The sequence below is a fragment of the Scleropages formosus genome, chromosome 18 (assembly GCF_900964775.1).
Source record: "Scleropages formosus chromosome 18, fSclFor1.1, whole genome shotgun sequence".
NCBI classification, from domain to species: Eukaryota; Metazoa; Chordata; class Actinopteri; order Osteoglossiformes; family Osteoglossidae; genus Scleropages; species Scleropages formosus.
The window spans coordinates 20,163,809-20,189,314 of NC_041823.1; the positions used below are offsets into that span (position 1 = coordinate 20,163,809).

At 47.9% G+C, this 25,506-nt stretch overlaps 1 protein-coding gene across 3 annotated transcripts in view; it reads left to right on the forward strand.

Annotated features, from left to right (window-relative positions):
• Positions 1–25,491, forward strand: part of cicb (capicua transcriptional repressor b) — a 36,363-nt gene extending 10,872 nt beyond the window's left edge. Inside the window, exons 3-21 of one of the 3 annotated variants that reach the window (XM_029260135.1) lie at positions 13,914–14,063; positions 14,296–14,497; positions 14,755–14,866; positions 15,048–15,230; positions 15,510–15,642; positions 15,782–15,975; positions 16,076–16,214; positions 16,327–16,424; positions 16,535–17,555; positions 18,008–18,147; positions 18,342–18,502; positions 18,607–18,794; positions 18,893–19,372; positions 19,503–19,828; positions 20,312–20,469; positions 22,177–22,328; positions 24,099–24,233; positions 24,438–24,569; positions 24,784–25,491. In XM_029260135.1, the coding sequence (XP_029115968.1) occupies positions 13,914–14,063; positions 14,296–14,497; positions 14,755–14,866; positions 15,048–15,230; positions 15,510–15,642; positions 15,782–15,975; positions 16,076–16,214; positions 16,327–16,424; positions 16,535–17,555; positions 18,008–18,147; positions 18,342–18,502; positions 18,607–18,794; positions 18,893–19,372; positions 19,503–19,828; positions 20,312–20,469; positions 22,177–22,328; positions 24,099–24,233; positions 24,438–24,569; positions 24,784–25,079 (4,400 nt within the window). In that variant the 3' untranslated portion in view covers positions 25,080–25,491. The remainder of the gene's footprint in view (positions 1–13,913; positions 14,064–14,295; positions 14,498–14,754; positions 14,867–15,047; positions 15,231–15,509; positions 15,643–15,781; positions 15,976–16,075; positions 16,215–16,326; positions 16,425–16,534; positions 17,556–18,007; positions 18,148–18,341; positions 18,503–18,606; positions 18,795–18,892; positions 19,373–19,502; positions 19,829–20,311; positions 20,470–22,176; positions 22,329–24,098; positions 24,234–24,437; positions 24,570–24,783) is intronic. The other 2 variants (XM_018732022.2, XM_029260136.1) reach the window with 2 other exon arrangements.
• The last annotated feature ends 15 nt before the right edge of the window (positions 25,492–25,506 follow it).

The following is a 25,506-nucleotide window of genomic DNA, read 5'->3' on the forward strand; positions in this document are numbered from 1 at the left end:
GGATGACAATGATAACACCGACATTTTGCAATATTTCTAACAAAAACTATTTCCGCCTTCATTAATTTATTATCAATAACCACTTGTCCAATTCAGGTTAGAGGTGCTATGTACTGTTACCGTTGATCAAGGTACTTCAGGCATCAAGCTAGTTACCATGAACTGCTTAAGTAAAAATTACTCCGCTGTATTAATAGGTAAATCATTGAAGATAGCTCAATGTTGTAAGTTGTATTGGAGAAAAGCGTCCGCTGAATGAATTAATATTAACGGTAGTATCTGCTATATACTTGATATTATTCTGCTCCATCACTTGTGATATTATACTTACCCCGGTGGATTGTTGTGAGTGGTTGAGATGCTCCATGTGATGTGAATTAGGGAATATATACAGCAGTTTTATAATGCAAGAGGTATGGTGTACATGTGCTTTGCAGAGTGATCGACTTAGTAGGCAGTGATTGAAATCCCTGTTTTGGAAGTAATATCAGCGCGTAACCAGGTAAAAATGCCATAGTATCGAATAATAAGCCGTTTCGTAAAAACAGGGTGCGTACTTTCATAAGCCGTTGTAATGGTTTTTCGACGTAAGGGACGCCGTTACAGGGCCGAATGTACGTAAATAAAGATGGGATTACCCGTGGGGCAATGTGGATGTTTAATTTTGGATACTTTTTTGAATGGGGTTGGTTCTCGGTCAAGGTGAGATTTGTGTAAAGGAGCAGGTGTGTGCACTTTCAGAGTTTATCTGATCAGTACTTTCACCTGGCGAGGTACCCTCTGGACGAACGGCATCTGCACTGCAAATGGAAGATGCGTTTGAGCTGAGCAACGGCCATCGGAGAAGCGATTCAAATTGAACGTATTTAGATCGTCGCCAGCTGTTCAGCTAAATGCACAAGGGGACTTGTGGTTCCGTGGCTCTTCTGCTTATAGCCAGCGCTTCGGAGTTTTACTGCGTGATGTCTCGCCCAGGTGGCCCACTGTCATGTGCAGTTTGTAAACGACATTTTGCGGCAATTTATGGGTTGCGTGCATCGCTTACACTTAGGCACCGCTTGCACTTGTTAGTGTGCGTTAAGATATCGAAATTGGCGAAAATAACATTATCCAAAATGTTCCTCTGATTCGGGAACAGATTTTCATCTGCAGTATTGATTTCACATCTCTTTGAAGCCTGCGGTCCCATATGTTCGTTCTCATTAATTTTAGTTCTCTTATTGGGCCTCGTTGTCTCCCAACGCATATCCGCGGCAGGTGAAACCTTTGGGGCCGCTCTCAGTATGACCGTGATAAGGTTCTCCAAAATGTTCACAAAGGTAGAGCCGGCTCTTGGCCTGCCCTGTTTGCGTCACCTGCCTTATGTGTTGCAATTTTATTTTTCTTTAATACTGTGATGATCAAGACGAATAGTGGCATTTCTTAGTGCCATTTCTCGTTTTTATGTCACTTTTACGTAAAGATGTCCAAATTAGCCGTCTGAAATTATGCTTTTGTGCTAAGCTGCTGCTGACAAAGGCCGTCTCATCAGCCAGATGTTAGCGCTTAATGTGGCTCTAATTCTGGTCTTCGAGGGAATTTGTGCAATGCTGTACCTGTAAGAAAGACCCGTTTCATTTTTATTAACAATCAGTGCTTGTTATAGCAACATGAGCAACTTTCAGAGTGGATACGCTTCAACGAGTCCCTGGTACATAAAGAACTTGTTGCGGTACGGTGACTCCTCGTGTTAATAATATTCCAGTTGCAGGTTTTTCAAGAAACAGACATTTTTGTTGTTTTAGTTATTTTTAATTGCATTTTCATGGCAAAGATTTCTGGTTTTCGCAAAGCAACCTGTATTTGTGGCCAGCAGAAAGTTGATGGTGAAACGATGTCGCACAGAACAGGAGGGTGAGAATGTCTTAATTCAACCGACTTCCACGTTGTTTACAGCTTGTGCCTGGTGTTTCCAAGTGTCGGTGATCAATACCGAGATGAGGGACGCTGTTTGTGTTAATGGGATCAATCGACAACTGCTGCCGAGTAGCAGTTTGTGGAGACAATGCATTTTTATTTCCAGTCATCTTAAATTAACGTAGCTCGAAAGTTAATAAAACCTATAAAAAGCCTTTTATTGCTGTATTCGGGCCCAACCCGTACATATATTGAGGGACATCTGCATTATTAAGCTTTTGTTTGTGTATGTAATGAAGTTAAGCATGGCCAGAAGATGCAGAACCTTGTGAGATTTACGGGATAAATTGGGAAGCAATAAGGACTCGAACAGGAGCTTTTGGAGATACCAGATTTTTTTTTGATTTACAAAAACTTAAATTTAATTCGTTTGAATGGTATTTGAAGTTAATACATGTAATGAAATAAAAATCTTAGAGCAATTTTTAAATTTACTATAGCATTACGTGAGGTTTTCGGAGAACCTAATCAGCATATAAATGGAGGGATGTCTATTTTTAACAAATTATTTTTAGTGACTTAGTGGTAAAAGTGACTTACTAACAACAGATGGAGTCCCACACACACTTCTGGGCCCAGCTGTGTTCTTAAGGTGAGGAGCCAGGTTATTAGGCATCATTGTGGACAGACGCATCAGTACACGGTCTCCCGGTTACGGCCACTTTACCCCTGTCCCCACAGCTAAATGAAATGCGATGACTGCTTTTGCTCTGTGTGTGTGTGTAGGGCCTCGCTCCTCGCTGATGCCAGTCAGAATGTTTCTGAAACTCGGCATCACACCCCAGGTGCTGCTGCAATCATAGTGCAAAAATAAGACAGCAGTGGCACAGCGGAGCTGCTTTCACAGATAGCTGGTGTTTCATTTCTGCCTCGTGACAATTAGCTGCCGAAAAAGAGGGAAAAAGGTGTTGAAGGGAAGGTCACTTGACGATGTCATTTGCGGAATGCCGTGGGGTTGCACCGCCGTTGCAGGGCTTTCTCCTTAACTTTGTGCCGCTTAGCTGTGCGTAGAGCTCAACAAATAGTCGAGGGCCCTGCAGCGGTTCCTGTCTCGGCCCTCGAACCAGCGCCTTTCGGGTTTTAACGCTGCTCGCCTAACCAGGCGGCGACCTGCATGTCGCGTTACGTGCAAATCTGGCCCCTGGCCTTTTGATCAGTAGGCCTCGCCAGCCCTCTGCCTTCGTCCGCTCGGGGCCCGAGCTTCCGAGCCGCTCGCGTTTTGACGACTTTCCGCAAGCGGAGCCGTTCGCAGCCTCTGCGCCGCGGGCCTTCGTCCCGCTCCTCTCGCTCCCTTGCGCCGCTGTCTGTCTTCGGCATGTCGCAGGGATGCGACCAGATGGCGCATTAAGGCGCCGATGAATGTTTCAGAGGCTCTGTTTAGTCACAAGGTGACCAGGGAAGCTTGCAGGCAGCAGGGCGGCGTCTCCGTGCTCCGTGTCATTGTTGCGGAACGTGGGGAGGAAAGGTGGAGACGGGGTGGGGCTGGCGAACAGAGGCAGCTGGGTGGTGGGGTTGCGGTTGAAGAATGGCGAGGTGACCTCCTGTGGGGAATGGGGATATCCCGCTCGTGGTTGCACGTAGCTCCTCGTTCTGGGCGATCGTCGATCCCATTTGGGATACTTGCGGGTCTGTTTCGTACCTTGGGCGGCGCAGTGTGTTCACCAGGCGGGAACCGTCGCCGCTGCTGTTTGCACGTAATTTCAGCATCGGTGAAATTAGCGACAGGAGTCGGTCGGAGTCGCTCGCATGCCGTGTCGTCGGCGTCACCGGCGCAGTGGCTTTGGGGGGGGGGGCATATCTGTGCGGTAGGACCAATCACTAATTCATGGCACCAGTTAATGATGTGTTGTGAGAAGTGGGAAAAAAGACGTGGGAGTCTTTTTCGGTGTCAAGTTTCTTTATGTTTATTCTAAACGCATGCGTGACACTGGAGGGAGAGTGGGTGTGTAAAGAATTCTGCATGCTCCTGTTCCTGTGTGGGCACGTACCGTGATTGATGCTCGCGCCGAATTGAAGAGGTAAATTGTAAAGGGCCTCGTCACCCCACCCCCGAAAGGTTGGAAACAGCCCAGTTTGTGAATGGCACCGTGAGGCCGAGGCTGCGCGAACGGCGAGAGACCGCGGAGGACGCGTCCGTAACGCGTCTCCGCATGAAGTGTTGCCGTGTGACGGCGGTGCACGTGTGGATCGCTGTAGTTACTGAACGTTTAGCTGCGCCGGGAGGGAGGGAAGGAGGGGGGGGGGTCAACTTCCAGCTCAGCAAAACCGAATCGAAACATGAACAAAGTGACTCGGACTTGCCCGGACAAGTAGAGAGAGGGAGAAATGGTAAGTACTGAGTGATATAAACGTGCTTCCCCTTTAAGTATGAATCAAATTAGGCTGTACTGTGATTATTTAAAGACAAGCAGCATTCTGGGACCAAATTCAGAGGAATTACAAGCTCAAGGAGGAAAATTTAGCAGGATGTCTGAACACAGGGCCCAAAGCGTGAAATTCTTTGTGCCCTTTCTCTCCACCCTGCTCTCCCCCCCCCGCCCCAACCCCTTTTCCCCCTTGACCTTTCCAGGCAGTCCTGGCCCACAGACTTGTGCGTTCTTTATCTCCAGTCCTCATACCCATCTTAGACATAAACACTGTGTGACTCACATACCCGTGCTCGCTCGCTCCCTCGCTCACTTAGTCTCACACACACACACTTGCGACACACGCAGTACACATTTATTTACTCGCACTCGCACCCAAGCTCGCATTCGCTCTTGTACAAACTCAGAAATGCGTACGGATTAACACGTCTACAAACTCTTACGCACGCACGCACGCACACACTATAAGACCCTGGAGGCACGCCGTTCCATGGGACTCCACACGGTGTAGCGGACAGTGTGCAGGTCCCGTAGGCCCAGATTGCTCTGCTGCGTGAGCTCAGAGGAGTCGGTGTCGCGATGTGGCGAGGAGAGCAGGGGGACGTGCAGCGATGTGGGGTGAAAGGGTTTCATGTTCTAAACTGAAAAGGGCAGTGTGGGAGGGAGAGAAAGAAGATACCAGCACAAACTGAACAACCGAAAGAGCCGTGTGTGCGTGCGTGCGTGCGTGCGTGTGTGTGTGTGTGTGTGTGCTTGAGCGCACGCACCAGTCATTGACCACCGGAAGTGATGTGTAAGTTTTGAATCTGTTTCTATGACAACAGCGCAAACACTCCCATACACAGCACTCATCCTACATGCTCACACAGACTTTGCATTCTTAAGTAAGCCCATATAATTGATCTTAGTCATATGACTGACTTCAGGTTCAGGTCGCTGGTGAATCAAAACGTGAAGATGGCGGATGCCAAGGTTTTAACAGGAAGGCACTGTTTTTAAATAATGAGAACCAACTTTGGAGTGACTGCATTTGAAGTCCTTACTTTGCGCACGCACGCGTGTGTGTGTGTGTGTGTGTGTGTGTGTGTGTGTGTGTGTGTGTGTGTGTGGGTTGGGGATCACTTTCGGAAAGATGCCACATCCGCAATCTCGGGCCTTTACTACAGGCTCAGGGTCGAGGAGAGCCATCCCTCTTAGTGCTGCGGCCGCAGCATGTGACGTGTCGGCTCTTCCCGTCAGCGTGCTGACAAAGTCACTTTGTGCTCCACTTCCTGGTCTGCGTGTGTGTACGCTGTGCACTTCAGCTGAAGAAGTGTTCGCAAGTTGGCGTCACGGTGCACCGATGCACTGACACGCTTGCCGTTTCCCCACTTTCCATGGTGATGTGTCCTGCTGCTTCAGTACTTTTCGGGGCTGTTTCTTAGAACTGGCATCATTTCCAGAGCAGAAGCACAGCAACACAGCCTTGACGCAACAATGGCAATGCCGATGCTTATTAATCATACTGCCTTGTAATGTGCTCATGATTTTTGGAATCGTAACTGACAGTTTCACTTATGTTTTGGTTAGGTGCCAGTGTGACCGTTCCTGTCATCTGTTTTTTTTTTTTTTTTTGTGCTTTTCTGCCTCTGATTCTGTACTTGTCCTCTTCAGATCTCTTCCCCGCTCCATGCTCGTCAGCTGTCTGGTTTATTGTAGAACAAGACTGCCCCCAGGTGGACAGAGCCTTAATCTGTCTGACTTGACAAGGCACGCAGAGGTGTGCTGCCTACTGAAAGCGACTCTGAGCCATGGCGCACCGACATCTGCGGTCAGAGAGTGTGTGTGTTCAATCCTCAAGGCTGAGGGAATCCCGGCTCCATTGATGAAACCGTCATGTCGAAACCCACCACCCTTCTGTTGGTGTTTTATCAGAGAAGTGTGTTAATAGCAGCGTGTAATCACTGCCTCTGTCATGGATAGTAATGACATCATGGGTGCTTGGCCTACCGTATGGATTCCAGCATCCACATAACACTGCTCTGCACCATCTCTAAAGCGGTTGCTGGGGTTGGGGCGGGGGTGCAGTGTCTCCAGGTCACAAAAGTGGCTTGAAGACTGGTACTCGCATAGCTGCTGCCATGGCAACAGGGAACCGGCTCTGATAGCGTATTAATTGGGCAGAGCGAGTGATGGGTAGGAAGGACTTGGTATCCCCCACAAACGCTGCGCTCTGCTTTTCAGGGTAATGAGAACGGAGAAGAGAGACGTGGCGAGAAGTGGGAGGATTACACAAACGCACACTCTGTAGCTTGGAGTTACTTCTCTTGTCCAGCCGTTCACAATCCTCTCTACAGGAGCTGCTGTAGGAACCCTCTCCTGGGGCTGCCGACCGTTGCGGTTGTTTGCTTTGTTTTTCATTAGCAGTAGTAGTAAATACAGTAGGATACTTGATATATCGGGAACAGCAGCAGTACATCTGTAGGCTTATTAGTAGTCGGACTTGTGGTAGCAGTTGCTGCGACCGTTGTAGTAGCGGTAGCAGATTTAAACCACAGATGAATTGCTAGATTGGATTAGAGAATTTCTCCTGTATGAAATCCTCTTACTCAGTGTGGCCCCCGAGTGGAGAGCGCAGTAAAAGGTGACCTCACTTTAAGAGGCCTTTATTCTGTTTACCACATTCATGTGCGTACACCAGAAAGCATTTATTTGGATGGAGGAAACAGAGGTGTATACTGCGCGCATTTACCATTATTCATGATATGTTTCTCTAGATGCATATAGTTTAGCACTTAGGTCAAAGGTACAAGTTCAGATCCTTGAACATTTTTGCCTTTAGGTTACCGACACTTTTAGAAAAGGTCAAGTGCAGACTTGTCCGTATGGTGTCCGGCTGCATTCTCGGACAGAAATGACCATCTGGAAATCTCTATTTTTGTTGAATTGTTTATGATTGGTCGACTAAGACAGGTAATTGTCGTGAGTTGTGGTACAGAGGGTGTCCTCTAATCCGGCGCCTTCTGGACTCGTAAGGGTTAGCGACTTGTTTACTACCAGCGAGTGCGTCGCTCTCCTGTGAGACGGTGGCGCTCCCTGCGTGCCGATTGGCTGCTGGCTCCCTGCTACGATGCGATTGGCCCCTCCCACCATTGTGTGTGTCTCCGATTGGCAGCTGCTCCCAGCAGTCCCACTTTCTGACACTTAATTTGCCAGGCGGTCGGAGCTGAGGCTGTCCAGATGGATATTAATTCCGTCATCCTTAGGGCAGTGTTCTGCTTCGTAAATCTTAGTGTACGTTTCAAACGCCCTTAGATTAAACGTATACGTGGAGCCTCGTGTTTAAATATGTCGCGTTAAATGTTTCGTTTGCCCTTCGGTTACTGTTTTCAAACATGTCTGACTTCTCAGTGTTCTGCACCCTTCCTCCCATTAGAGAAGTTCTGTTTTTGCCACTTGCACTCCCTCCTTGCTGCTGCTCCTCCTCCTCCTCTTACCCCCCCACAGAATGACTCTTGGTCTATTTTTACTCTCCCGGCTCCCTCTCTTTTCCCTTCCCACCCATTTTTCCTTTGCTTTCCAGCCCTCTCCCACTCCATTTGTCAGCCCCCGTGCGTATGCGTACGTGTAGGTTTCCCTGTGATTCACACGTTAGTTTGCCATGTGCGAAAGTGCGTAATGCAGATGTGTTCCTGCTTCTTTCATCAACATGTATATTCCTGAGAATGTGCACCACTGATATGTGTGGGTGCTTGTGTGTGTTGGGGGGGGGGGACATCTGCCTGATCTTTGTGTGCTTTCTTTCAGTATTTAGAGAACATTAATATGAGGGACTGAATGGGCTTGTTATTGTGGAAAATGACATCAGTCTTAGGATGCCCCCCCCCCCCCCCCCCCGCTTCCAAACACCCCTCTCTGAGTAATGGCACAGGGTGGAACCGAGTGTGAGATGCACTCTGTAAACAGCTCGATTATTTAACTACCATTGCTCCAATATGCATATATACATGCCAAAAAAATTAGTGTACTAAGTGTACATATATTTTGTGTGTGCAATAAAACAGAAGTCTGTGGGTTCTGTGTCTGGATTTGTAAGTAGGCCATTTAATATTGGCTATTTATAGAATACTATGGGTTTCGCACAACTCAAGTGCCGCTTAAACATTTTGGTAAAATAATCTAACGCGCTCTGCCTTACTTTTGGTTGTCCTGCAAAAGCAAAAGTCCTCTGTGATGTTTAGTTAACTGACACAATCGTCATATTTTTGCTCAGCTACTATCACCTTTGCCTGTCTGTGTCAGCAGTGACCACCAGACACTCTTAAGTTTTTTGTTAAAATCCGCACATAAAAACTGTCTTTCTGTTCTTTAAAATAGGTCTGAAACAGCCACATTATAGGACACATCTCACACGCTTGTTACTACGTTTTTAGTCCCCGTACTAGAGTTCTTGTTGAGAGAAACTCCTAGAAGGATGGATTTACCAATACAAAACCAACAGAGGAGATACTTGCTGTAGACCATAAGACTTTATCTTTTGTGACTGATATTTTTATAACCTCATATTCGATGTCTTTCATGCAGTTTACGAAGTATCATTGTTATGGCTTTTTCCAACATTGTTCTCTGTGTTAGTCACTCTTGAAAATGAGGTATGTTAAAATGATATTGCTATAGTGTTAAGTAGTTTGATACAGTTGTTATTATGAATGTTCTTATTTTAATTCTCAGAGGAACACTTTTCACTGTCACCCCCTACATTTTCAGTGCCCTTTCCAGTGCTGGCAGCATTATTTGTTCAATTGTAGCCTGAAAAAGAGTTATAAATAAAACGGTCAAACATCACTCTGTAGTATTGAATACCACCATAATTACTGTTTTGCACTATTTAGGATTATGCTTGTCTGTATTTTAATGAATTCATATTTAGGTTGTGGTATGGTAAAAACTGAATTCTTGTGTAGAAAGAGGAAATAAAATTACTGTTTTTTTTAGTAGTCCTCTGAATTTTCAGATTATTATTATTTTTATTCGGTTCTGAAAATGTGTGTGTATTATTATTATTATTAAGGCCGACCTTATATCGTGTTTACAGCGCCCTCGCTTCTCTGATGGTCATAGCAAGTATTGCGATTATAGTTTAGGACACAGCCTCTTTGGGAGGGATCTTCTCCTGGTACTTGTGTGAAGCGATTTGTTGGCCTACATCCGTGCATTCGCATTTGATTGGTGCGCTCTGTTGTCGATCCTGACCAAGCTTTTCATGCCGCTCCAATGAAATCGATATTTGGGAGTGGTTATGTTAAATAGCTTCAACAGTAGGAGTCAGGTTGTTTTCACGATCCAATAAGTCAGCGCCAACGGGAACGTCACAATGAGACCGTAGAACTCATCAACCAATGTGCAACCTTGGCCCAATTTTTTTATTTTATTATTAATATTTAGAAGCGCTCTTTCAAGTCAGCAACCAGTAAGAGCTTGAGAACCAGACAGAATGTAATTTGCATATGACTGACATTCCAGTGCATCTATAGACCAATTGCAGGGGAAAGCGATGCGATGACGAGATATTGCATTGGCCAATGAGAGGACAGAAATGAAGTGGTCGGGGCGGAGCTGGGTTGGGCGAGGTTGAGAGCGAGAGGGGGCAGCCTAGTTTACAACAGGAAAAAGAGGGAGGGAGGGAAAGAAAGAAAGAAAGGACGAGCGAGCGAGCGAGCGAGAGAGGAGGAATCGAGGGGAAGAGTCGAGTTCAAGTGAATGATGTTGTGATACAACGACTTTTACTACGAAGACTCGCTGGGCTTACGGAGGGGAGTGCGTGGCTGCGAGCACACTGAGCCTGGACGGACCTGCTGCGGCGAATATCGTCGGACTTGACGGCTCTTATTATTATTATATCATAGGAAGCGACCGTTCGCGCGGCTCTGTATCAGAGCATCTCTCTCCGGCCTTTCGCCTCTCTTCTTTCTCTTTTTGAGAAATCACGTCGTTTTCCATACTAAGAGCGACCCGCGACTCGACTGTGCGCCTTCGTTCCCTGTCACTCGGATTGAGATTTGCCACCCGTACCGTCGCTGCTGATATCGTCCGTGCGCTTTTTCACAGCGGTATTTTGGTGTTTTTCCCTCGGAGGAGGTAGAGGTTAGGGTGTGTGTGTGTGAGCGAGAGAGAGACAGGGGGGGAGAGAGAGAGAGAGAGAGAGAGAGAGAGACGGAGGAGGGGGAACGAAGCGAAGGTGGTATTTAAAAAAGAGAAGTCAGCATAGAGCAGTTAGCTCAGCAGCTAGTTAGAAAAATGAAAGATTCTGTGTGATGTAACAACGGATTGTTACATCTACAGCATTCGGGTGGAACAGCCGAGTCGCATCAAAACTTGGGTGTTTGTGCACTAAACGGACGAAGGCGTTATGGTTTTAACAAATAGCTCGTAGTTGTCTTTAGGATGGTTTCACCGTGCTGCGGTCGGTCGGTTAAAACATCTCGAGTGAGCACGGTGTACAAGTGTCCCTAAAGCGGGCGATCTTCACAAGTGTGTCCGCTGAATCACTTTGATTTCAAGCGATTCCGAGCAGGGCAGGTGGAGGAGCAAACTGAGTGTCATTCACTTTATTTACGTTCAGTTTGACGTTTTAACGTGGCTGCTGATTTAATACTAGTTGCACGAGCGAAAGTCGTCTTGTGGTGGTCGGATCATTATCATGATTTATAGTGCTCGCTGGCCATGTAGTCGTACAGATCATGTGCATTATTGATCAGTAATCGGAATCTGAATGAGGCTTTGGCTGCCTGGGTTAAGGCAACCCGCGTCGGACATGAGAAGAGAAGTCTCGCTGCTTGTCTCTGGAGCTGCGGGAGCGTGTGCGGGTGCGCGGCCAGGGGCGTTCCCGAGAGGACGGGCCAGTTCGCGGCGCTGCTAGTGAGGGATCCCCGTTATTGCCTATTAAAACGTAACTGTCAGGACGCTCGTGCAGCGACGGCCTTTGCTGACTTCCATACTGTTGTGTCTGTCATCGACACCAGTGTCTGCCGCACGCTGCTGTAGTTAACACGGGTTACTTGATGACAGAGCTGTCCGATCCCCACACAACCGGTTGAATCGAATCAAAGTGAGAACCGAAATAGTAACATCACACGTGATTCGAACCGCGAAGCTCATTCAAGGAATCATAAAATGTAAAGTTCAGCTGAATGCCTTGCTAATCTACCAGTGGGATACTTGTAAATGCTGTTTTTAATACTGAAGTAGTTCTTATTTCTGTCGACGCTCTGAATGGCCTCGGTCAGTACGCATTTCATCTCATTGCGATTGTAAGTTGTGACAGAGGAGGAGAAGCCCCGCGTGCCTTTTTCAGCGCTTATGAAACGGGCCTGATCATCCACATCAGGCTCATGGCCGGTCGCGAGACACTGACTGGGGAATCTACATCGCCAAAACCGCCGGCTTCCTGGCAGTTGAGCAACAACAACAACCAAAGACGCTGAATTCATATGCAATATCCATTTAAAAACCAACACTTTCAATATTCTGTAAAACCTTTACATAACCTTTATTCTTTTTTTAGGGCGGAACAAATGTGGACGGCGCGGTACGCCTTAGCTCGACTTGCGGCGCTACGCAAACCCGGGGATGAGAGAGAGGCCTAGTGAGGGCTTCCAGCGAGGCGGCAATGTTCGAGTAAACAAACGGGCGAAAGGAACAGAAAGTGTCCAAGTTGTCGCAAACAGGTCAGATTAACAGATTTAAGGCTATTAAGGTCGAACCGAGGATGTCGCCGAGGCGACTAGCTTAGTGCGGAACTGGTTGAGCCCCGAGCTCCAGCTCTGCTCGGACTAGCACGTTTCCCCGCCGTTGCTAATGACTCGCTAGCCACGAGCCGCCGAAGAGCAGTGACGACGGAGCCCCGACACGCGCTGGCACGAGCCACATGGTGTGAGAGAAAGTGCGCGCTGCTTGCCGCTGCGCTCCTTCCTTGTGCGGACGCATTAAACGCCCATACTTTGCGAAAAGAATTAAAATATAAGGGAAAGCCATGCACTCGCACCGCCGGAGCCCTTATTATAATCGCAAGGCTGTTTGCTCCCCGGGATGTGTGTGTGTGTGACTCGGAGCGGACCGCTCATGTTCCACTGTCTGGACTTCAGACGTGCGCTCATCGAAAGGGACAGCAGAGGAATTCTATTAAAGCCCTTTTGTACACGTTAACTGCGTCGTTTTTGTACTGCGAACATATATGTGCGTAATTGCTTGAAAAAGGACTCCTTGCAGCATGTTCTCCTCGGACAGCCCTCAGTACCTGCGGCCAGGACTGAGTATGTTCGGTTAGTATCGCCGCTCCGCCCCACGTGTCTGTTCTTCGTTCCTTCCTTCCTTCCTTCATTCATTCATTCATCAGAAAGAAATCAAATACTTCCCCTTCATAAAGTGACAGTTCAGAGGCCTCACTTGGTGCTTAGGATCTGCAAGTGTCAAAAAGTTGATCCTGACTGGAGTGCGCCAGGATGTGCTTTTAAAAGCGTGTGAAAAGGAAGCGAGTAGGAGGTGTAAGGTGTAAGTCGGTTAAGGTGGGACCCGCAGATGTTGGGGTCGAGTCTCGGCAGAGGGCCTGATCCTTTACCCTCTCAACGAGGTCCTTGTTGCTCTGGTAATGCATGCCGTTACAAAAAACTGTAAATTATCGAACACACCGGACAACAAGTGACTCAGCGGGTGGCACTGGAGCCCTGCGGTGCCTGGGCTGCGCGTTCGGACGTGGGTTTGAATCCGACTCCGTATGCGTGGGGTTTGCCCACCCACCCCCCATGTTTGTGTGGGTTTTCTCCTAAAGTTTAAAAAAAAAAAAAAAATGTTTCAGTGGAAATGGGGGAATCTAAATTGCCCATGGTATGTGTGTGAGTGAATGGGTGTGTCACATACTGCCTTATAAATAGGTGAATTTTTGTATGTAATGTAGTATTTCTAGCATTTCAGGATGCTTGGAAAAAGATGTCAGAAAAATTAAGAAAAAAATCATTGTACATATAGAAAAAGGCATCTGCTGAATGAATAAATAGAGATATGTGTAATATGGTAATGAATTCAGTAGTACATTACTGAAAACATTTAATAGCTGTGCCAGAAGACCCCAAGCAGTCCTTCTGAGACCGATAGATGCTGTGCTAGAAGGCTATAGTGAAAAGAGGAATAACGGTATTGTTTAGTAAGTGCAGTTTCAAGTGTCAGTCTACACCTTTGACTAGTCTGGCAGCTCTGACATCTCCTTTACAATATCAAAGATGTGATCATCATTAAAAAGCAACTGAAGTACTGTGTTTTTTTTCTTCACCATTGATTTCTAAGACAACAGAAAGCATGGGACTATGCTATACACTATGAGCAGAGTTATATGGTATACTCTGTCTGCACACTGACTTCGCAATTATTGATGTAAATGTCTATGAGCATAGCAAATGTTATTAGCTTGTATTCTTAGAATTTGTATGGTTTATAATTAAGGATGGTTTATGTGCAGTTGCTTATGCATCTCTTTTTATGTGATTTGTATTGCAGTGATTGACTGTAATGTTCATAGTGTTTATATATTTGTAATTGGAATAATGGCTCTTTCTGCAGTGTGGACCAATGTGGAGCCCAGGTCAGTGCCAGTTTTTCCTTGGCATTCATTGGTCCCTTTCCTGGCTCCCAGCCAATCGGATTCATCAGCCCAGCCTGCTGAGGGCCAGCAACCTGTCAGCCATCCCCAAGCAGCCAATCAGAACAAAGGTAAGATTTAGTATAACTAGTTTCTTGAGGCGTAAATTGCTGTTGAATTTAAAATACTATAATGTTCAGCTCTGTGTAACTGTAATGGTGATTATGCCATGCCAGTTAGCTTGTACCACCTGAAAGCAAGTACTCATGGCATTTTTCTAGTTTGTTCCTTTTTATACCCACTGTTCCACTTTTTTTCTTTTTTTTTTTTTGTATAATTAAATGTACTCTCCTTCCATGACAGAATCACAGTGCAACACAGTGTTGGAGAATGATGTGAATGTGGCACCTCCTGCCCATGAGAGAGGTCCTCCGTCTCGACCGACACAGTCTGCAGATGATCCACCCTCAGACAGGGAGAGGGAAAAGGAGAGGGAAAGAGAGAGAGACAGGGAACCTGATCGAGAGAGGGGTGACAGCGAGACAGAGAGTGATGTGGATGACCCGTATGTGTTTTTGTATTGGAATTTTTGTTTGCTACTGCGTATATTTTTAACTAGGAATTTTGATTTTAAGATGTGGGTTTAAATGTAATTGCCTAATGAACATGAAAAAAGAAGGTTCTGTATTCCCGATGGCTTTTTTTCTTCGTTTTGGGAAGTGCTTTAATACAATCATATGAGCATGCTTCTAAGTTTGCAATACCTAAGACGGTGTCTGGATTGAAAGTGTGAGAAATGGCATCGTCTCACTTGTTTTGCAGGTTCCTTCCAGGTGTCCTTCAAGAACCACCTTTGTCTGTGTCCCCGGTGAAAAGGCGGACTCAATCCCTCAGTGCCCTCCCTAAAGACAGTGATAAAAACAGCCCTGGCAAGGTTTGTAGGACTGGCCCCTTTGAGGGGCCCTTCCTGTGGATCTTGATGTGTTTTCTCTCTCCACTGAAGTGTTTGATAGCCTAACTTTGCTTTAGCAATGTTGTCTTGTGTCCTGTGCTGTTCATTTTTGAAATTCACTTGTGCTCATTCTAATAAAATTTTCCACGTGGCTGTCTCTCAGAGGGAGAAGGACCACATTCGACGACCGATGAACGCCTTCATGATTTTCAGCAAGCGACATCGGGCGTTGGTACACCAGAGGCACCCCAACCAGGACAACCGCACGGTCAGCAAGATCTTGGGGGAGTGGTGGTATGCGTTGGGCCAAAAAGAGAAGCAGAAGTACCACGACCTTGCCTTTCAGGTAACTAGATTCATTACTTTACTGGCAGGACAGGACTTGGTGGTTGCTGTGGTTTAGTCAAGATGTACTTGCACACTTGCAAGCACGGTTCTTTATGGCTTTATTTGTGCACAAACGCCTGTTGTGAATGTAAGGTTGCTTGACCTCCGCGTCATGTTGTTTCTGGCTCTTCGTTCTGTTTTCTACGACTGTTGTGTCCAACTTGTCGTTCTCCCCCCTTTTTTTTGTTCTTTGACCTCCACCCGTCTTTCTTCGTCAACCTACCTTTGCACACCCAAGGTGAAGGAGGCGCACTTTAAGGCGCACCCGGACTGGAAGTGGTGTAATAAAGATCGGAAGAAGTCCAGCTCTGAAGGTCGAGGAGTTCCTGGAGGCAAAGATGTGCGAGAACGAAGCATGTCTGAGACCACTGGTGAGATAACACTGAGGAAAAAATGTGGCTCAACAATTCTGTTGCTTTCGTAATATGTCCACATGCGATATTGTTACTTCTCCTCCCCGCCTCCCACATGTCTTCATAATGCGCTTTCCTGGACCTCTCTCCCTCCTAGCAGAACCTCCATCAGTCTCCCTGGGGGTGGACCTGAAGGGGGTCGGGCCTAGTTTGTCAGGTGTGGCTGAGCGGAATGTGGGGGAGGGCCCTGTGGGACAGCTCACTCGTCCGCGAGCTTTCTCCCAGAGTGCTGTGCACAGCCTGGAAAGAAGTGAGAGGGGGAACACCCAGGCACTGGCTGAGCTGGCACAGGTATGTGGGGGCCCCGTCTTTATCCGTCTTCAGCAGCAGACGCCGGTCTGCATCTGCAAGAGTGTTTCACTGCTGTCTTTATTTCCTGTCCACGTTGCAGATGTGTGGGGATGGAGGTGGACAGTTTTCAGGGCGCCCTCCACCCCTCTCTCGGTCTCAGCGCGGGGTAAGTGAGGACATGACCAGTGACGAAGAGCGCATGGTGATTTGTGAGGAGGAAGGTGATGATGATGTCATTGGTGAGTTTAGTATGATGTTGTCGTCATGTTATTAATTTGGTGTTTGTTTTATCCCTTTATCTAAGTTGCTCCCTCTCTCTCTCTCTCTCTCTCTCTCTCTCTCTCTCTGCAGAGGACTCATTTACTAGCAGCTCCATCGATCTGAAGTGTAAAGAACGAGTGACGGACAGCGACAGTGAGAACGGCTCCGGGGACGAGGGTGACCGCAAGGTGCCCCTCGCTGCGTGCTTTTAATTCAATTTATACATCTCTTCTTTCCACTGGAAGAGTCCCCCCCCCCAGATGCTCCGTTGAACAGGTTTTCTCTGTCTACCCCACAGCGTGTCTTTGCTCCTGTGATTTGCTCTTCATCCTCGCCATCATCCTCGTTGTCTTCCTCCACGCTGGGAAGGAGTGCATCCCTTTCCTCCTACCCCGCAAAGCGCTACAGTGAGGCCAGTGGCAGTAATTCAGAGCGCAAGAGGAAGCGAGGGATGGACGGTGGAGGGGGAGGTGCCGCTGGGGGCAGCGGAGGGCCGAAGGAGGGGATAGGAGCTGGAGAAGGAGGCATGGCCCACTCGCTGTCCTCGTCGTCCTCTGGCCAGTCGGTCATAGCCAGCTCAGTCAGCAGTGCCCCGCCCCCTTCCTCTACAGCTTCCCTGGGCCTGTCTCCACTGCTGGGCATGGGAACAGTAAGGATGGCGTCGACCGTGGTGACCAATGTTGTGCGGCCAGTGGTCAGCACGCCCGTCCCCATCGCCAGCAAGCCCCGGGAGGGTGGAGCTGCCTCCAGCCCTCTGCCCTCAGACAGGAAGCCCGCCCCACCACAGCCACAGCAGGCCCAACTGCTGATAGGAGCAGCAGCAGGAGGAGGAGGCGGGGCAGCAACAGGGGGTGGGTACTATTCCTCATCCTCCCCTAACCCCGTAGTCACTGGGACATCGGGGGGCGGGCAAGGAGGACTGGTGACCAGTTTAGTATTGGGAGGCACTTTCCCTGCCCAGCTCATCACCCCACCACAGCCCTCACCTCACCCACTGCCTGCCCCTGCTCACGGCCATAATAACGGCCCCTTGCCCCTCTCCTTGCTTCAGCCCCAGTTTCTCCCTGCTTCTCCGCTGGTACCCTCATGTGGGGGCAAAGCCATCACGCAAGTGCAGTACATTCTGCCCACCCTGCCTGCCAGCACCAATCCCAAGAGCCCTTCCCCTCAGCAGCCAAATCAGCAAACCAGTGTCTTCACCCTGCCCTCAGCCCCACCTGCAAATGTCTCCTTGGCCAATGGAAAGCAGTCAGGGACGGGGCCGGTGGCAGGATATGCTTCAAGCCCAGCAGTGGGAGTGGTCAGCCCTGGAGCCAGAGGTGAGGGAATAGTACGGGGATGTATGTTCAGACCTGCTACAGAGGGGTCCCCACGTTAGCTCTTGGTTTTGGCGGCACTGTTACTCTTCCACCACAGCTTTGCTAAATGCATGTCGTTATCCCAGTTTAGGTGGTGAGTCATTTTGCCGGTACTGTTACACTTAGTTAATAAAAGAATCCATGAAAAATTGCATTGTGCCAGGATTTATAGAGCCGGATAACAAGGATGCAGACGTTTTAGATGTAAACTTAAACTCGCGGGCAGAGAGAGGGAGGAAAATCTTTGCCTGTAAAAGACTGGCATGTTCATGTCATGCTTAGTGTTTTGGAAGGTAAGGTGTGGGCAGTTGGCGAAACGGTGGAAAATGATGTGATGTAAAGTTGAGAAGATGCATAAACAATGTTCCCATAAAATGTCTTGCTTTTTTTTTTTTTTTTTTTGGCCCGCTCAGTGCAAACCCAGTCACCAGGCTTGCAGGGCAAGATGTTGGTTCCAATGGCAACCGTGAGAACAGCCCAAGCCTCATCTCAACAGTTTCCTCTGGTGGCTCCCACACTTCCTGTACAAAACGGTGCTCAACCGGGAAGCAAGGTGAGATGTTACCAGTCACGTCTGGTATGAGCCCTTCCGTGTTTCGGGATTGTAGAGAAGTGGCTGAGTAGAAAAATATGGCTCTGTCAAGCATGTTATGGTGCTATGTGTCGGATTTTTCATAATGTATAAGACAACATCTAAGAGCAGCCCTGTGACCCTTCTGGTACATTCTTTTCTTGTCTTTTGGACAGATTATTCAGATTGCCCCCATGCCTGTTGTTCAGTCCCAACTCCCATCTGGAGGGGCAGTTCATCCTGCTAGCCCTTTTCCTGTTTCCATGGGGACGGCCACTGTGATGGCTCCAGGCTCCGCCCCCTCACAGACTGTACTGCTGCCACCCCCTCCTACAAGGTACAGGCATTGCTGCCGCCCCCTCACTCCTACACTGTAGTACAATTGTTTTATGCACACTTCACTCCAACTGATGTTACAACAATGTTCCTTTTCTTCCTCAGGATCACCTATGTTCAGTCCACTCCAGGGGTCCCAGCCCCGTTGCCTTTGGTACCTACAACTACTGGATCCTCCCCACAGCAAGCCCCTCCCCCTGCTGGCTCCACCTACGTACCTCCACCCCTGGCAACTCTGGGGTTCACTGCCATCGCACCCCCTGGGCAAACTTTGGTACAGCCCCTTATTGCAGGTCAGCATAAATTCACAAGACTGTTATTAAACTAATTTAGAACTTGTTAAAGTGCTGCATTTGTCATTCCTTACCCTCACTTTTCTGTCTCGCCTCAGGTCAACCTCCATTGCTGACTCCTGCTCAGTCACCTAGCTGTCCCCCACTGCCATCTTTATCTGCCCCTGCTACTGGAGGTGGAGGGCAAATCGTTACTGCCATTTACCCTCCCCCTAGTGTCACTGTAGCTGCAGTGCCCCCCAATGTGATGTATACAGTTTCCAGCCCCTCTACCCTTTCCTCACACATCCTGCCAAAACACACGCTGGCTCCGCAAACACAAACGCAGATGCAGCTGCCGGGCCAGCCGGAGAGGCAGACGCACACCCAGCACCATGCAGACAGGCAGTCCCTTTCCCAGGCACACGCGCAGACCGACCGGCATGCCGAGGTGCAGACGTTCTCGCAGACGGACAGACAGGCAGAGAGACAGTCCCACTCTCAGCCCTCTAGTAAGCCAAGTAGCAGCTTAATTACGACCTCGACCGGACCAGGCACATCCCTCCGGGCTAGCAGCCCTTCCACGTCCTCGCATACTGGTAAGAATTTGTTTGTGTGTCGATGACACTCTGAGTATTTTTAGCTTGTATCCTTTGCTTACTTTTTTACCTGCTTTTCATTTCCATTTTTTTTTTTTTTTTTTTTTTTTGTTTTGTTTTTCTCTTCTAGCAGGCAGTGCTCCAGGAACCCCCAAGTTACCCCCTGGACAGGCGAGGACTCAGAAAGTGAAGGCTGCGGTTGCCAGTATCCCTGTGGGAAGCTATGAAGGAGGAGGGCGAGGGAAGGAGAGGGAGAAGGAGAGAGAGAGGGAGCGTGAGAAGGAAAGCACTAGTGGTGGCCCCAGCAGCCGTTTTTCCTTAGAGACGGAGCGCACTGGGGACAGCAGCTCTCCCATGCCCCACGTTGCTGACGAGGGACCTTCTGATGGGCCTTCGGACGGCCACAGCACCGGCGACAGCTCCTCGGGGCGTAGCAAGGAAGGAGGCCAGAAGGAGGTAAAGCAGTCATCGCCACCTTCGTAAAGCAGGCAAAGGCTTTCCATTTGTGGAGCAAAGTTATATTCGTGACAGTGTACGATAGTGTTTAGTCCCAGCGTTTCATGAGTTAAAATTAAGTACAACTTCAGTATTTCTGCTTGAATAACCGTGGGCTGTTGTGTTTTACGAAATATTGGCCTTCCCCTTTCTGCATTCTCTTTTTTTGCATAAGTGTCCAGTACTCATGCTCGCAGTAAGGGAATAAAATACCTACGTGTTTAAAAATCCTTTCCAACTCGAGTGCGAATGTGGTTCTGTACTGCGCATTGCGAGATGTTATATCATCACAATTAAACTAATTTAACCAAGTCTGTTATGTGAAGTGATATTAAGTGTTGCTATTACTGTGGACCCAAGGTCCTTGTCACCCACTCACTCCCTCACATTTCTTTCTCCATTGCTTTTTCTTTTTTTTTTTCTCCCCCTCCTCTCACTTTTCAGACGGGATGGCGGGATTCCCTCCCCTCTTCTCCCTTGCCACCTTCCTCGGGGTCAGACCCTGCGCTGCCGCCTCCGCAGAGTGACAAGGATGCCCCTCCCCTCAAGAAAGTTAAGGCCCGCCCACCACCTTTAAAGAGAACCTTCGACTCTGTGGACAAGTAAGTGATCATGGAGTGAAACAGTTGGAACGTGAAATATTTGGCGTAGTTGTCTCGCTTGGCTGAGTTCCTGCAGTAAAACAATTAAACTGGAAGTCCTTGCTGAATTTGGGCCCAGTGGTTATATCCTGTCTTGCAAAAAATGTGTAAATATATCATCTTGACACACATCTACATTATTCATTTATATGGCAAATGCAGTTCTCCACAGCAACTAATGGTGCTGATGCACTTGCGATTTGCATTTATTTAGCAGACGCTTTTATCCAGAGCGACTTCCAACGAACTCTATGTAGTGTTATCAGCCCACACACATTATTCACCGCGGTGACTTATACTGCTAGATACACTACTTACACTGGGTCACTCATCCATACATCAGTGCAACACTCTCTCTCTCACACACACACACACACACACACACACACACACACACACACACACACTATGGGGAAACCTAAACAGCATGTCTTTGGACTGTGGGAAGAAACCAGAGCACCCAAAGACAAACACTTCTAGATACACTACTTACACTTGGTCACTCATCCATACATCAGTGGAACACACACTCTCTCTGCATCACTCCCACACTATGGGGGAACCTGAACAGCATGTCTTTGGACTGTGGGAGGAAACCAGAGCTGGGTAATTTTTACTGGAGCAGTTTAGGGTGTGTGGTTTGCTTAGGGGTGCGACAGCTGGAGGTGGAATTCGAACGTGTGACCTTTGGGTCCAAAAGAAGCAGGTCTAACCATGACATTTCCTGCCACCCAATTGCGTATGTGACGTGCAGAACATGAGTAGCAAATATTTAAGACTGACAGATGAGTCAACCTCAGTTAAGTTGTACGTCACTTTGGAGAACATCTGCTGAATGAATAACTGAGATGTAAATGTGAACTGGATGCTCAAGAACCTGGTTTCATAATGTCAGACTGGAGGTTGGTAATTCCCAAAGTGAGAAACAAACTGAGGAGATGTGAGTGAGCAAAGGAGGAGGCCCTCAATTTGAGCGTAAACCAGGCCTTGTGCTTTACCTTTCCTATGTAAACACTGCGGGGTCAAAGTAAAACGCAAACAATAAAGCATCAGTAGAAACTTACAAAATGGTTTTTCAAGAGATTTGGACTTGAACTTGCACATTTTTCCAGTTTGTCTGCAAAGCATTTTGTATGTATTTATTGGAAGCAGCGTAACAAAGAAGACGTTGTTTTAGTGCAGGGAGGTTCACTTGACCAAGTTGTGGCTTCTGGTTGGACCTCAGTAGCACCAGCTCCTTGATCTTCCTGTCCTGTTAGAAAGCAAGCATGAATTTGATGTATTTAGGTTTGTCTTGTTTACTCAGTAATTTCACGGATCGTTAACTTTATCGAGAGCACAGTTACAGCGGTTAGAGCAGTCCTCTTCCCACACCATAGCTGATACCTCTCTGATTTCTCTCTAATATAATTCACAGCTGTTTAAGTCATATAGGTGGTGTACACATGTTGTCCTACTCGAGTATTGCTGCTGCTTCACAGCGCCTGGGTGGTGCGAGAGAACATGGCTTCAGATTGGTGTTTCCATCCAGGGTGTACCCCTCCTCAGCCTCGTGTCCAGTGCTTCCAGGATAGGCTCCGGTTCGCCGCGACCCTGCTGAGAACAGGTTGTTGTTGAAATTGGATGGATGGCACACTGTACGCTGACTGCTCTGTGCTGCACCCTCAGAGTTCTCTCAGAAGTTTACTTTGAGGAGCGCTTTGCGGAGCTGCCCGAATTTCGCCCCGAGGAGGTGCTTCCCTCTCCGACGCTGCAAAGCCTGGCCACGTCTCCTCGAGCTATCCTGGGAAGTTACCGCAGGAAGAGGAAGAACTCCACAGGTAAGTGGGGGAAGGGGTCTGGTAGATACAGGGAGGAGGGAACATGAGCCAGGAACTGTAAAGAGCAACAGTTCTATCATTAGGACAAATTTGAGGAAAAACACCATGGAAATAACACACATGGCCATTGATGACTGAGCATTAGTAAGTGTGAACAAAAGCCATGTTGTCGATTTTGTTATGGACTTTCTGGGGGTATCAATCAAATGTATGTGTGTATAAGAAACCACAATGTCTGCTCTTTCCCTACATAAAGAATAGTCAGTATGACAACTTGCAATTAAAAGCACGTGTTGTCCGTGTCTCAGAAATCACAGGCCTTACAATAAACAGAAATGTCTTATGAGAGAAGGAATTTAAAATCAGAGTACAAGCCTTGACGATGTGGTGCACCACACAGGGTGAGTTGCCTCCCCCCATGTGTGTTGTAGGTTCAGCAGTGGAACTGTTTGGTAGCCATGTGCCCTTTGAAAACATCTGATATTGCAGGACTTTCTACCATAGAGCAAAAGCACGCGCGCGCACACACACACACACACACACACACACACACACATTCTCAGAACCGCTTGTCCCATACGGGGTCGCGGGGAACCGGAGCCTACCCGGCAACACGGCGTAAGGCCGGAGGGGGAAGGGGACACACCCAGGACGGGACGCCAGTCCGCCGCAAGGCACCCCAAGCAGGACTTGAACCCCAGACCCACCGGACAGCAGGACTGTGGTCAAACCCACTGCGTAGAGCAAAAGCACTCTGCCATAATAATAACTTTTTGCTTTAGGGCTCAAGACAGTGACAAAATTCACATAATTCTCTTATAAGACAGTATCATTGTGATCGACTTCTGTGCTGTATCAGAAATGCCACCGTAGCAGAAAGGGGTTATGGATGTTACAAGTGATGGCAGTAGTTGTGAAATTGAATCATTATGTAGTGTAGAATTTTTTTTATATATAGCACTTCACCAGCAGATCTACTGTAAATAATGTGACAGTTTTAAAGAAATGAAATTTTCTGTGAATATTATTTGAAAATTGGCTCCATAAAAGAACAGAATCCATTCATTATTAAATGCTTTTCTAGTGCGGTACTGCAGGGGTCCAACGCCTATTCTGGTAACATAGTCACAGGACAGGGAAACACGTTCACGTGCTACGTGTAACTTGGTCATCGGTTCACCTGAAACACATTTGTACTGTGGGAGAAAACCAGAGCACTCTGAAGAAACCCATGCAGACATGGGGAGAACATGCAAACTGCATAGCCTCAGTAGGATTTGAACCCACCATGCAAACTGCATAGCCTCAGTAGGATTTGAACCCACAACTACAGAGCTATGAGATACAGTGCTACTGGCTGTGCCACAGTGTCCTCCTAGAACAATGGAAGAACAGGATCCGATAAACAAAGGGAGGGAAATGAGGTAGAGAGAAGTGAGCGCACGAATGCGTTATAAGTGATTTGAACATGCGGGTCTTAAGGCTGGATTTAAAGGTGTCCAGAGCAGTTCTGATATTCTGGACTTGGTTTTCAGTTAGATTTTTTTTCTGCTTTTCAGAGGAAAAGGCAGGAATTTTTTCGTGTTAAAATGCATTAAACTTTTGTGGCTCAGGAGCACCTTTTCCCTGCTGAAGTGATTTTTATCAGAATTGACCTTACAACTGATTTTTGGAGACATGGTCATTATGTGAAGGTAGCAGCTATTTCCTGCCTTTTTTTGTGTGTGTTTTAGTCCTTACTCTCAACTTTTCTTCATCGCGTGTCCCCAGATTTGGACTCGTCCACTGAGGATCCTGTCTCCCCAAAGAGGAAGAGCCGGCGCCGCTCCAGCTGCAGCTCTGAGCCCAACACTCCCAAGAGTGCAGCCAAATGCGAGGGTGATATTTTTACCTTTGACCGACCAGGTAAGTGTTTCAGCCTCCTGGACTCTACTTAGTGCTTTTAAGCACTTTCTCTGATGTACAGGTCTAGTGTTGTAAATCACCTTGTAAGAAGTAATCAGCTAAGTAATAATAGATTGGAGAGCTCCGTTTACCCTGTGGCCCAGTCCTTTTTTTTGGGTGTAGACCTGAGATTTGCTTCCTCTGATCCAGCCTCTTCTTACCTAGGTACTGAGGGAGAGGACATCTTGGGCGAACTTGAGTTTGACAAGGTGCCATACTCCTCCTTGCGTCGAACCTTGGACCAGCGGCGTGCTCTTGTCATGCAGCTCTTTCAAGAGCATGGTTTCTTCCCCTCAGGTGGGTGCTATAATGGGTCCTATTTCAAGCACAATCCTTTGTCTCTGTCTCTCTCTTCTGGCAAGACTGCAGTGTGGCTGTTCTGGCCGACGTTGTTTTCCAGTCTTGAGCCATTCGTGCTGTAAGTGCGAAAATGGCAGTAGTCCGTAACTTTGTGTGAAAGTCACGTGCCTGTCTGGCTGTTAATGTGTTCCTTTGCCTCCTTACCCTGCAGCCCAGGCCACTGCCGCGTTCCAGACGCGCTACTCGGATATCTTCCCCACCAAGGTGTGTCTGCAACTCAAGATCCGTGAGGTGCGACAGAAGATCATGCAGACCGCCGCACCTTCTGAATCTGGGGGATCTGTGGCTGGTCCTGGTGTCGCGGACTCCGCCTCCCTTGCGGGACCTTCCGGTTCCCAACCTGGAGAAGGAGGGGCTGCGACGGAGGTGGCCGAGAAGGAGGCGGAACGACAGCACAGCCCCGCGGAGCAACGTAGCAGCAACGATTCGCAGGACTCCTCCAGATGAGAGCCGTGCCAGAGACGAGAAAAACTGATGGATGTCCAAAATGCCCCGCCCCCTTCCATTTACGCCCCAGTCTTAGTCTCCGTCGGGATTGCTCTCACTGGTCAGAGACCAATTCTAAAAGCAAGGGGAAAGGCTTGCCTTGGAAGGAAAGATAAAAACAGAAATGGGTAGGGTACGTGTGTTTGTGTGTATATAACAACACTGTCACTCACTGCTGACTGAAATGCAAGGAGGCACAGAGAACTTGAATTAGCATATCTTCTAGCGTAGTTGCAATTCTTCCACTGATGAGGACAGGCTACTGGACAGTGCTGTCCACCATTTGGACATTGCAATATGGCCCGATCTGTGTAACTACTCTAGAGTAGTCTTTGGCACAAGCTGAACTTGCCAGTGTGGGCTTTTTTTATTTTTTTAAATAAATATA